Genomic DNA, 13,318 nt, shown 5'->3' with positions numbered 1-13,318 from the left:
GTTTACCTGAGATTTGTAAGAGTTTGAGCTGGCTAATATGTTATTTTTTACTCCCATGTGCGAAGCACAAAATGGGAGTCTTTGCAGTTAGTGTGTCTGTATGTGTGTGTGTGTATGTGTGTGTGTATGTGTGTACCGTATGTGTGTCCGACTGTTCCACTGCTATCTCAAGAACCATACATCGGTTTTTGATGAAACTTGGTGCATAGATGCTTTGGGCCAATGCGCAGATTCGATTAGGTTTTGGTAAAAATCCATGCTCATTAATTACCTAATTTGCATGATAATTAGTTAATTTTTAGCTGTTCTATGACTCTTCCACTGATATCTAAAGAACCACTCATCGGATTTTGATCAAACTTGGTACATAGATGCTCTGAACATGTGCGCAGATTTGATTAGTTTTTGGTAAAAATCCGTGCATATTAATTACCTAATTTGCATGATAATTAGCTGATTTTTAGCTGTTCCATGATTGTTCCACTGATATCTAAACAACCACTCATTGGATTTTGATGAAACTTTGTACATACATGCTTTGAACTAATGCTAGGTTTTGATTAGTTTTTGGTAATAATCCGTGGATACTAATTACCTAATTTGCATAATGATTAGTCAATTTTTGGTTTTTCCACTGATATCTCAAGTACTAAACATCACATTTCAATGAAACTTGGTACATAGATGTCATATGACACTGCACAGACCTGATAGTTTTTATGGTAATATCAGTACATATTAATTACCTAATTTGCATAATTAATTAATTTTCAGCATTTGATATAAGTAGTGAGCATTACATTTCAATAAAACTTGGTACTTACATTTTCAAGGACTATGCAGAGATTGATTGTTTCTGATAAATATTTGTGCATATTAATCACCTAATTTGCATAATTAGTTAATTTTTAGCTTTTCCACGGGTATCTCAAGTACTAATCATCGCATTTCAATGAAACTTGGTACATAGATCCTTTAGGACTATGCAAAGACCTGATTAGTTTTAGGGCAAATAATTGTGCATATTAATAAATAATTTGCATAATTAATTTTCAGCTTTTTTACTGATATCTAAAGTACTAATCATCACATTTCAATGAATCTAGAATTATGCAGACCCAATGAGTTTCTGGTAAATATTTATGCATATTAATCATCTAATTTGCATAATTAACCAACTTTCACACTGATATCTCGGGTACTGTAGGACAATAGACAGACCTGGATAATTGTGGGTTAAAAACTGTACATATTAATTACCTAATTTGCATAATTAACCAATTTTAAGCTTTCACACTGATATCTAAAGTACTAATTATTCCATTTCAATGAAACTTAGTACAAAGATGCTCTAGGACAATGTACAAACCTAATTAGTTTGGGGTAAAAATCTGTTCATATTAATTCCCTAATAAGCATAATAATTCATAATTTTTTGATTCTAATCACATTTCAATTAAACTTGGAAACATAGATTTTCTGTTACATTGCGCAGACCTCATTAGTTTTACACTCAAATCTGTTCATACTAATTTTCTGATTTGCATAATTAGTTTTCAGCTAAGTAATTTCGAATTATATTTAATGTGTCTCCAATACTCTCAGCACATGGGAGTTTTTTCTAAGCTTTCTTTGATTTTTCATGTGGTTGATTACTGGCATGTTGATTTCCCAGCCATGTTTTAAACTTTTTTCATCATTTTGATAGCAATCTCGTCATATGTTAACATTTGTCGTCTATGGAGTGGTATGACCGTTCACCGGCTCTTCGACCGGAGTTCCACAGAGCAGAGCCCATAGAAATACGTGGTACAGTGGTGCGCGTCTTAGCATGGAGCTCCATTGTCTTAGCAACGTAGAACATGTGACGTAGCTCCGTCCCCGAGTATAGAATACGATACGCCCGTCACGATCGACACCCCCACCCCACGTCATGGTAAATCCCAAAATGTCCAATCATGTGACTGAATCACGTGCTTTATTTCATCAGCCTAATTGTCCATTCATGAATTCACTCATTTGCATTACAACTCAACGTAGCATTTTTTGATCACGTGATACAAGTCACGCGCTCTGTCTGTGTGTATTTCAGCGTGAGCAGACAAAGAAGAGTCAGTCGCGTTGCAGTTCTGAGTTTCTTTACACGTTGTAGAGTTTGACTAAGAAGTTCATTTTAACCTTGCAGAGTTTCTATTTTTACAGGTGAGTTTATATTATATGACTTTATTTGTGACAGTGTCACGAAAAGAAACTTTTTTAGTAGCCAGCTGCATGACTTTCATTTTCTGCTGTTCCGAAACTTGCATTCCGAGTCTGAACAAACGAACTCCAAAATTTTCTCGTTTGCAGACGAATTGTTATCTGTTTTATTACTGTCTGCGTTTGTAAATTGTTTCTGTTTGACTCTTCTCGTCACTGTATTTTTCGCAAAGTTTCGTTTGTTTTCGTTGCTATAGTCGATTGAAGCAGAAACCACGGTGTAAACTAAAATATAAGGTACAAGTACAAAAACACCCCCAACACATTTTGTATCTGCTCAGTAATCTATTTTGTAACAGTTTCTGTGCAAGGCCATAGCACTCGGTGACACTTTCTTCTAATACGTAGACATCTTTCCTGATGCCGGCTACCCGGCCCGGCTCATTCATTGTTTGAGTGTATTGTGTCGAATCGTCCTTGAGTTTAGTCATGCGAGTATGCGTTTACGAAAGTTACTTCCGGGTAAGACTTCCTCCTACGCACCCCCCCCCCCACTCTACTCGCAAAATAAAAAAAAAAGGAGTTCACGCTATGGTTATCGTGTGGTTATATATTCACCAATGAAGTGCATATTCTCTAAGTCAAGCCTACGTCACAAACTGGTCAAAATCCCCCAAACATTGCCAGCAACCAATCACAGACTAGCTTAAACAATAGCTTTCCCTGATCATAATACTTAGCAACGTTATTTCCCCCACGCTAACTTGAAAATTTTTTTGTTTTTGTCTAGTTTCCGTTTCTGGTCTGTCTTAGAGAATGTTTGGAAACTTGCTTTGTTTAGGGCATTAGTTGGTTACACAATTTATTTCTACTTTCAAACCATGATAAAATTACAGTGGATACAGTAGTCTTGGCACTATACCTCTGAAATGGAGATTCTCTAAGACTGACCAGATACGGCAACGAGACAAAAACAAAAGATTTTTCATGTTAGTGTGGGGGAAATAACGTTGCTAAGTATTATGGTCAAGGAAAGCTATTGTTTAAGCTAGTCTGTGACTGGTTGCTGGCAATGTTTGGGGGATTTTGACTAGTTCCCCCCCCCAAAAAAATTTATTGTAATTCGGGCAAATAAACAATAAAAAGTTGATATAGAAGATAATTTGTAGAATTGTCAAGCTAAAGCTAACACAGTAAAGTTGCACCATCTGTTTTGAAATGGCAAGCAAACTTTTAAGTTGTTTATAATGGGGGTTGAGACTGGTGCTGCAGGCTCTGCACAGATGGTCTTATTGGACAATGGCGTGTAATCCTTTGAAAACCAGCTGGCTTCCCATCTTGTCTAGGTGCAGATGATGCAGCTTAAAGTCTGCTGAATATTGTTGTTGTTCAATTTTACTTTATTAACAATAATCCTCGTTTACATATTTTGCCACTATTTTTGCACAAATATTCGATGAGTTGCTTTATAATGTTTATTTTCTTATTTACTGATTTAAGGCGTGACTAGTGTTTTCATTCTAAATTATAAAACTAAAAGCAATAGTGTATAAATGTATAAGTGGTTTATGAAAAATGTAGAAACATTATGAATAAATTATGTTAATTATAAGCTGCTTATTGTGCAAATTAGCCATTATGCTTGATCAAAATCCTGGGAGAACACCTAATAGCTTTGCAAGAATCAGTCGTGTACTTATTCACTGGTGTTATGGACATAAAGTTTTAACTTTTAGCACAAGAATCTTTTTGGATAAACTAATCAGTGGAGTTGATTTGTGATTGCAATCGATAGTTTTCAATTGCCATTCATGAAACCCTGTGTATTAGAAGGCAAACTATAGAAATTGCCTTACATTTGGTTTCTTACCCCCTTTTAAAAATGTGTTGGTAGTTAAACCTACCCTCTTTTAGTTTAAAGTACCCCATAGTTGGTTTTATCTCAAAATAAACTAAGTTTTAGAGTTGGTGCTTTTCTTGTTATTGTATCAATTCATAAAGATTTAAGCGCAAAATAATGGTTCCTTGTTGACACTTGTTGACTTTCTATAATGAATTGTAAACAATTATACTAAATCTTGCCTAATTCCTGTAACAAGAAAACTGGTAGTATTGTGGCTGTGATTTGGCTCGAAGTATAGCCACTGTACTCTATAGGTCGGAACAATTCACGAAGTCGGAAAGTCTCATGTCAGGATTGACATTTATTGAACTTTGAAAAGGAAACATCGACTCGAAACAACAACAAACGTAAAAATAATAACGATAACAATGGCACAAGGACCTCAAGTGTCACATGACACAAAACTCAAGTTGTGATAGATCGGTTCTAAACCAATCACTGATCGCGATAATAACGTCATAGGTCAAATACAACTTGTATGATATAATAGGAATACGAATAATCTAAACTAAACATCAAAACTATTGCTGAACAGAAATAATACAGCGAATTGAATATTAATTATAGAAAACATTTTGAAGTCTAACTAGACAATTCAAACTTAATTAACAAACACACCTATGATTTGCATCTCGCCCCGACAAGTATTCACTTCAAGGTCCAAGATTCAAGCTAATCTTGCATGTCGGACCCAATTGCGTTGACACATACACGCACACACAAAGGGAAACTTGTTAACACATGCTAAAGGATCCCCTTATTTTCAGTGCAGTAACCAGGAAGGTACAAAAGCTACTTCTACGGTTTATAACTATAGCAAAGCATATTTAGAAAGTGCAGATTGCAAAATAACTGGAAGGATTTTGATCAGATTCGAAAGCTAACATTTAGTCAAAACCAAAGCAGTTGGCCAATTTGCTAGCGAGTTTGCAGTAAGGCTGTCCCAATACTTCAGAGACTAGCTGCAAAAATGGTCCAGATTTAATCTGTACTAACTACTTGGCATTTGAATGAACGCTAATAATTCTAAACTAGTGGTACATTAGGAGATAAAATTAGTGGTTTTACTACAATTGGTTCAGGTCTAACTGCCCCCCATTTGTAAATTTTGTACACCACTGTAGAAGAATCAATATTTGACAAGAGCCATTTAAAAGTTCGGCTAGACTAATCAATCTTGCAACTAACGTAAAGCTAGCTTAGAATGCTTTTAAAATCACCATGTAAAATACTTGAATAGAATTAATTTTCCCTGAAAACTTTAGGTGTTTTGTATGGAGTTTTTTTTTCCACGAATTGTTTTTGAATGTAAAATGAGGTTAAAAAATTAGTTGTTTTCAAGTAAAAAAAATTGTGACAAGTTGAATTGGAACACAGAAATGTTAAGGCTTCCGTTTTCTTTACATTTTCCATATGTGTAGATATATACAATATTTAAATAATAATCAAACGTATCAGGGTCTGTAGCATTGGGAAAATCCTTTGAAAGTCTTTGGATTTTTTGAGGTCTGAAAAGTCTGAGTTTGTCTTTAAATTACAGGAAAAATAAAAAAATCTTTGAAAAGTCCTTAAATTCCTTTATAGTTATTAATTCATTTTAGAAAGGCCAGTTTTCTCCAGGAAACTACCATATCCTCGAAACTTGGATGAGCTTTGGTGATGATGTTGGCCTGAATTAAAGGTCAAAATGCCTGGGGAAAACTCAATAAAGTTTGGGAAAAGGTCTTGGAAATCATTTGGCTCTTAGTGCTATGGACCCAGAGTATAGGCCAACATGCACAGCAGTATTGTTGGCAAAGTACAAAGTCTTGTAAAAACGTTCCTCCCCACCTACTCTATTTTTAGCTCTGTCGTCGACCATGTTAAACAGAGCTTATCATGCAGGTAATTGTCAGTCATAGCCTGTGCCAACTTGTTACTTTTTTGACTTTTTGAAAACTACACGTCTGATTGTCTGATTAGTTTATTTCAGGATATCTTTAATTCCCTATTTTTTGGTAAAAATCTGTATCAATAAAAGTCGTCTCTCCATTACTGTAAAATACTATATTTTCGCTTGGATTTTATTTTCGCTGAAGGAATGTTTCCAGCGAATATACCTTTTTTTTCCTATATTTTACATTCAACACGTCAAAAATTAGTGAAAATAAATTCCATATCAAAACTCCCAAAAAGAGTTTTCAGTGAAAATTAATTCCAGCTAAAATAAGTATTCTACAGTACTCGGTGTACTTGTTGGTCTTGTGTGCTATCAAACCAGTTACTATAGTATTTTAGACTTCCTGGTACAAACTTCAGCGCAATGCATAAAATGGGTTGAAGTGAAACCACGAAAAATAAACTGTTCTAGTAGTATACTTGAAAAAACCAGAAGTTGAATATTTTGCATAACTGTACTTGCTTCCACATAAATACTTGTTAGCTTCGCTGTCATTGTCGATGAGTGGAGCTGATTGTAGTCGCCAACCAACAATTTCATTTTTGACTTCTTGAAAACTACCAGGTGAATTACCTTGCTGCTTCATGTCAGTTTGTTCCTTAATCAGATCACAGCTGACTGTGAACACTCATTTCCTTGCACTCGTATAGCAAAAGATCAAATGCATTTATAGAATAAAGTCGTCCATACATGTTAATTTTGTAAAATTAATCAGAAATGTTTTTTGACATATGAATACGCCTTACAGCGTTGTATATGTTTCGATACGTTTATGTAATATTTCAAAACTTCTATATTTCAGATTCATCATGAAATTTTTAGTGTTCCTGTCTTTATTGGTGGTTACCATAGCAATGCCATTTACAGAAGAACTAACACCATCCTGGGAGGCGTGGAAGGAATACCATGGGTGGACATACACAGAACCAGAAGAACCATTCAGAAGGGACATCTGGGAACAAAATTTAAAATACATCAGAAAACATAATTTAGAACAAAGTCTTGGAAAGCATTCATTCACATTACAGATGAACAAATATGGTGCTATGGTAAGTGTTATAACAGAATGACTGTTATTCTGCCAGCCCAATTGTATTTTTACATTGACTTGACCAGATAAGGGTTGAAGTTGATTTTTATTGTACACTTGATCAGCGTTTATCATACATTTGATGTGTAAATTGTAAAACAGTACTTAAAAATTGAGATTCAACCATTGGCTTAAATTACTGTGGACATAAAGAAATCTCATTTGGACCAGAACTTTTGTTCCACTGTGCCCCCATTCTAAATTGATGTTTTTGATTTATACCGAATTCTTAGACTTGATAACAAAAAGTACTTGGAAAACGTCACTTTTCAAACATCCAGTTTAATATGCAGTGTTAAACTGGAATATATTGAGGCAAGTTGTACATATTCTAACTTTGTCATGAAATCCAATATTCAAGTATTTTACTAGTCCCCTGTTCAGACAAAGTCCGAAAACAGGAACTTATAATTCGGTGTCGGGGTCGTATTTCAGAATCCTTTGGACAGATTCTGTTCATTCTTTGCATGTGTCTAGTACTTTATATGGGACATGTGCACATGCAGTGGTTTAGCAATTCAGGTAATTCAATTCAATTCATCTTGTTTTTGAAAATGTTGCATTTTGGACATGCTTTTCAAATTTTCATTCAAATTTGGCACATACTTTATACATGTTAGAATAAATGTCCATGACAATTTGTTTCAAAATCGGATCAAGAACGGCTGATTGATAGCCATCTGACTTTTTGGCCTTACTCCTATATTTCCACAATTTATGTACCATTTTCATTTGTATTTGGCACATACATCATACGTATCAGTGTGTTTCATAATCAGATCAAAGGTGGTTGAATAACGGCCGTTTTTATTTTTGGCCATATTACTATATCTCTGTCACTTGTGTATCACTGTCATTGATATTTAGCATGTCATAAATGGATACATGTACATATCAATTCAATTTGCAATCTGATCAAATACTGGCGGCCTTCTTGTTTATTTAAAATGTGATAACTTGGACATGCTTTCACTTGTGATCTATGTTTTTCTTTGCTATGTCTTAAACCGAAGGGGTCGCCATGCAACGTGAGTTTGAATTTGATGTAAATAAACAATCTGTTGTATACACTTTGACTTAATATTCAAGGACACGCTCGTGACAACTCCTTCACTTTAATATGAGCGCAGAGAGAACTTTCAATAATTTAATGGCGACTGTCAATTTCAATGACTTGTTTATCTTATTTTCAGAAAAACAATGAATTCAGGGCGATGCTAAATGGCTACAAAATGAGGACGAACGAAACCAAAAGTCATTCGGCATCATTATTCTTGTCACCTAGCAACATTTTGCTTCCTGAAACTGTTGATTGGAGAGATCAAGGTTACGTCACAGAAGTTAAAGATCAGGTAAGGCCATACTTGCACATGTTGGTTTCTTTGAGTATTTTTAACCAAGTTTAATTAACTTTGATGGTGCATCTTCAGAGAAACTAGTGATGTATTGTGTATTATGTTTTGGGAGCAAGTATTTTATTAGACAGGTGATTAAAACAAATTTTCAATATTTCATTTAATGAGTTATAGTGTTAATGAGTGGTAATATTTTTTTCATAAAACATGCCCTAATTTTGTTATCAAAGTATAGACAAGTTATCCAGATTGCCGCTTGACACAGCATGCATTTTACACAGCTTACTTTCGACTTGCTTTGTGTATCATTTGCCAAAATCAAGACCCAGGGGAAGTCATTGTCACTCTCACAATCCATAACATTTTCAGTAGATTTTAACAAGTTTCCTTAATTACTCGCATTATCTTGTTCAGAGGAGAAATTTCAAAAAGCAACGCCTGGTTTAGATTACTTGTACAAGCATAATTATGAATACTGGAAAATTTTTGCTGAAGGGATAATTCAGTGAAAAATGAAATCCAACAAATATGCCTTTCCCCATTTTTTCGTCTTTTTAGCGAAAATTAATTCCAGCTAAAATAGTTTCAGTATTAAAACAATTGCTTTGTTTTGATCCATCTTTTTGTCAGTTTCCCATATTTTTAAGCTTGAAGGCAATCTCGCATCACTTGATCAATTTTAACGCTAGACTGTTAATAACCAACCCATCAGATTACGAATCACATTGTTTGTGATTCAGTTCAGATGAACGAAATTGACTGGTTGAAGTTATATTAATTTTGTATTTTTTTTTTTTAATTTATGTAGGGTCAGTGTGGATCTTGTTGGTCATTCAGTGCTACTGGGTCTTTGGAGGGTCAGACATTCAAGAAAACTGGTAAACTACCAGATCTGAGTGAACAGAATTTGGTAGACTGTTCCACAACACAGGGTAATGCTGGATGCAATGGTGGTTTAATGGATCAAGCGTTTGAATACGTCAAAGTCAATAATGGTATAGACAGTGAAGAATCTTATCCATATGAAGGCGTGGTGAGTATTGTACTTATTGACTTAAGTATTGCCAAGCAAAAGATGTGATATACTAAATATTACTTTTTTTTTTAGCTCTGCTGTCCACTTTGTTGAGCGGAGCTAATCAATATTATTGAATATCTATATCTGCCCACGTCAACGATTTTGTTGAACTTTTCTTGAAAACTGCAAGACTGATAGCAGTTACTTCGGTGTATTATTAACTTTAGATTTGTTCATTTCAGTTCTAATTCGAATGAATATTTTTGGCAATTTTTAGTAAAGTGATATTTTTGAATAGTTGAAAACCGCAAGTTGATTGCTTTGATATTAAACATGTATCGTACCTCAGGTGTACTTATCAAATTTTGTTTTTGTGAATTCTCAAATTATATCATGCATTGCTAACGCCAGGAGTCTCAGAGTTGCGATTAATTTGCATATTTATTAGGGCATTTATTGTTAATTTGGAGTGTGTAAAAGTATGCTTTCATAATGCACGTGAATGAATTTCATGAAAGATGTTCAAACTGTCTACGCGGCACGCATTTTAAACCATTTTTTTACCAAAGAATTCAACGTGTACGAATCCAAGGGCACAATCAAAACTTTGTTTGGGGCGTTGTCATTGACTTTTTGCCATGAACTTTTCTTTTCCTTTTTTGCCAAGAAGATGTTTTCTTTGTTACCTACTTAGATTTGTATGTTTATTACAGGATGGTGACTGTCGATTCAAAGCTAGCGATGTTGCTGCCACTTGCACTGGTTACACTGATGTAGAGAGTGGGAGCGAGTCAGCATTACAACAAGCTGTGGCCTCTGTAGGACCAGTATCTGTGGCTATCGATGCAAGTCACCAATCATTTCAGTTTTACTCAAGTGGTAAGTTTTATCTAGAAAAAGCTTTGAATTTTTCTATAGTGGCCTCTTTGAAGCAGTCCCAAGGCATAACATGAGCTATCTGTAACGTATGAAAAATCTGTAATGACCACCTGTCTTGTGTAACCACCCTTTCCACAATATTTTTGCAGATGCTTTTGCTTAGTGACTAAAATAATTAGCATTCCATTTATAGAATTTTTAATTTCCTCAAACCTATTTGAAGTTGATAAACTGATGTTTTATTGCAACTATTGTCTCGCAATTTTCTAAACAAATGTCAAATGTTCGAGTTGACAATACATTGTAAATAGTCTAACCTCCATATTACAAGGCCATTTTAAAGAAGTCCTATAGCAGTTGTTAATCAGATAGTCCTGGTTTTGATGGAATACTTGACCCAGACTTTACGAAATCTGCAAATGATTTTCTAAAACGTTTACAATTCTCAATTTTGATTTGTTACAGGTGTGTACATTGAACCAGAATGCAGCAGTACAGAGTTAGACCATGGTGTATTGACGGTGGGATATGGTACAGAAGATTCCTCAGATTACTGGCTTGTTAAAAACAGGTGAGTTGATGCAATTGTTGCCGGACAATTCACAGCATTCTGAAAAAAACAATTCTTTGATTTGAAGTTTCAAACTCCAGAGAAACGTAGTTTAGTTGAAGATGAAGCAATGTTATTTAAAAAAAAGGAAAGTTGCTAATTTGTTTGCCTAACCCTAAAAATGATACCTAATTGCCATAGAGTTTTGAAGAGCTATTAAGTAAACGTCAGCACGTACAATCAGCTGATTTTAGCTGCACGATTCATCACGCGGCGAAATAAAATGTATGATGTCGCACAAACGTTCGTAATTGGTTCATTAAAAAAACTTGCATGAATGCCACCAAAAAGCAAGATGATCAAACGAAATAAAATGTACACAATAGAAGATTTTCGATCTGAAGTTAACAGTTACTATCAAAAATAATAGAATTAGGTATAAAAAACAAAATACATACTTAAAAGAATAATTTTCATTCGAATCAAAAGTTTGTTGATGTCTGCTTCTTTGAAAACAGCTATGACCTGGAAACAGTTCATTTTACTGTGTGCACCCTGATACTATGTAACGATGCTTTTGATTGGCTAAAGCCACGCATTGACGCAAAAAACAACCAATCAGAATATTTGTTTCAAGAACACAAGTAAATTTATTTCCTCCACTTACGATGCGAGTTGAAAGCATGGCCGTTTTACCAGGGTTTTTAAATCGCGATTCAAAGAAAATTCAACTTTAAATATAAACATTTACATGTTCAAGCAAGCATTCATGTGGACTTCTTGGTGAATCAGCAATGTCTGTGATGGTACATTGGCTGCGCTGGTCGTTTACCGATCATACAAGTGCATAGCTGCCTTTGTTCCACTCGGCGGTGACGATGTTGCCGCTACAAGTCACGGCGTGAGCTTGGTTTTAACCATAGACCTTATGTTTTAACAAATGGTTTTACCGATAACTATTTTATATATTTGACGTCACCCTGGCAGTAAAAATTTGGGTACGGTAATGCACTTTTCTAGGCCACATGTTCATTTTTAATCGTGTTGGAAAAAACTTTGTTCGGTGGTATCACCTCACGGTGACCTGCTACGATAACAAGCCGAAATTTTTACATTTGTACCTTAAAACAATGAACCAGTTACCCTGAGCATGATGAATCATTTCGGAAGACAATGAGTGTTGGCCTGTTTTGTAAACAATTCTTTGTCTGGGACCATGCAGGGCGCACAGGAAATATAACAGGGCGCTGACAATTTAAACAGGGCGCCAATTTCAGATAAAAGGGCGCAGCGCCCTGTTAAAACCCTTCGTGGAGAACACTGTTACTGCACATGTGTGCAATGCATTATGGGAGATAACTAAATTTTACACTACTGGGCATGTTACTGCACATGTATGCAATGCATTGCATTATGGGGTTTACTAAATTTTACACTAGAGAGCATGTTACTGCACATATATGCAATGCATTATGGGAGATAACTAAATTTTACACTGCTGAGCATGTTACTGCACATGTATGCAATGCATTATGGGAGATGACCTTGTATTGTATATAATGAAAAACTAGTATCGTCTTGGAAACTCACTAATTTGTCTATTCTTTAAAATGATTTTGCACTAGATCTCATACAAATGACTTCTCATCCCATGTTGCCAAGCAAAATTTTGAAATACAAATCTCGCCATAGAAACTAGTGTAAAAATGAAAAATTTCCATATTATGGTATCTCAACAAAAAATCTGGTGATCACAATTTATTTTCTCATTTTCTGTATTATGATAAATACAAGGTATGACGAACATGACTTACAACCTCCTATCCTGCTTGAACTTTCTTTAATTGGCCAATTTAAAAAAAGGTTTGTGCTCACAATCACAAGAATTAAGTATATTCTATTTTCTTTTGCAGTTGGGGAACTACCTGGGGAGAACAAGGTTACATTAAGATGGCACGTAACCGTAACAACCAGTGTGGTCTTGCAACCCAGGCCAGTTATCCATTAGTGTGAGAAAGTAACCAACACACTGCATCTCTCTATTCAAGATAAAAAACCCGGCATAGTTAAAAAATAAAAATCAAGACAAATTTAATCCATAGTATGCAGAATTATCTTGATGCAAAAGACATTTTATATTTGCCAATTCAACTAGGAAGTCTATCACTACGAACTTGGTTTTGCAGGTTATTTCGATACAGTTTTTTTTTCAGCTTCCCTCAATTTTATCATCTGTTTTGCATTCAATTTTAAACATTCTTTGCCTATTTTTAATTGCTCATTTCTTGAATCAAAGATGTCTGCCTGTCGGCCATCATGAATTTTTGCCTACAAGCTTTATAAGTGCTATTGTACAGAACACAATTCCTTTGCATGAATCAGGCT

General features: G+C 34.9%; 1 protein-coding gene across 1 annotated transcript; it reads left to right on the top strand.

Annotated features, from left to right (window-relative positions):
• The first annotated feature begins 2,057 nt into the window (after positions 1 to 2,057).
• Positions 2,058 to 13,013, top strand: LOC144356289 (procathepsin L-like). The gene is made up of 7 exons (XM_085494541.1): positions 2,058 to 2,202; positions 6,844 to 7,090; positions 8,325 to 8,483; positions 9,295 to 9,519; positions 10,218 to 10,383; positions 10,849 to 10,954; positions 12,847 to 13,013. Exons 2-7 carry the CDS (start codon positions 6,851 to 6,853, stop codon positions 12,944 to 12,946), a joined length of 996 nt encoding a protein of 331 aa, XP_085350667.1. The 5' UTR covers positions 2,058 to 2,202; positions 6,844 to 6,850; the 3' UTR covers positions 12,947 to 13,013.
• Positions 13,014 to 13,318: the final 305 nt, after the last annotated feature.

This window comes from Saccoglossus kowalevskii, chromosome 20 (genome assembly GCF_978046115.1).
Source record: "Saccoglossus kowalevskii chromosome 20, keSacKowa6.1, whole genome shotgun sequence".
NCBI lineage: Eukaryota > Metazoa > Hemichordata > Enteropneusta > Harrimaniidae > Saccoglossus > Saccoglossus kowalevskii.
The sequence above is the reverse complement of the archived record's forward strand: the minus strand, read 5'-3'. Positions and strand labels throughout refer to the sequence as shown.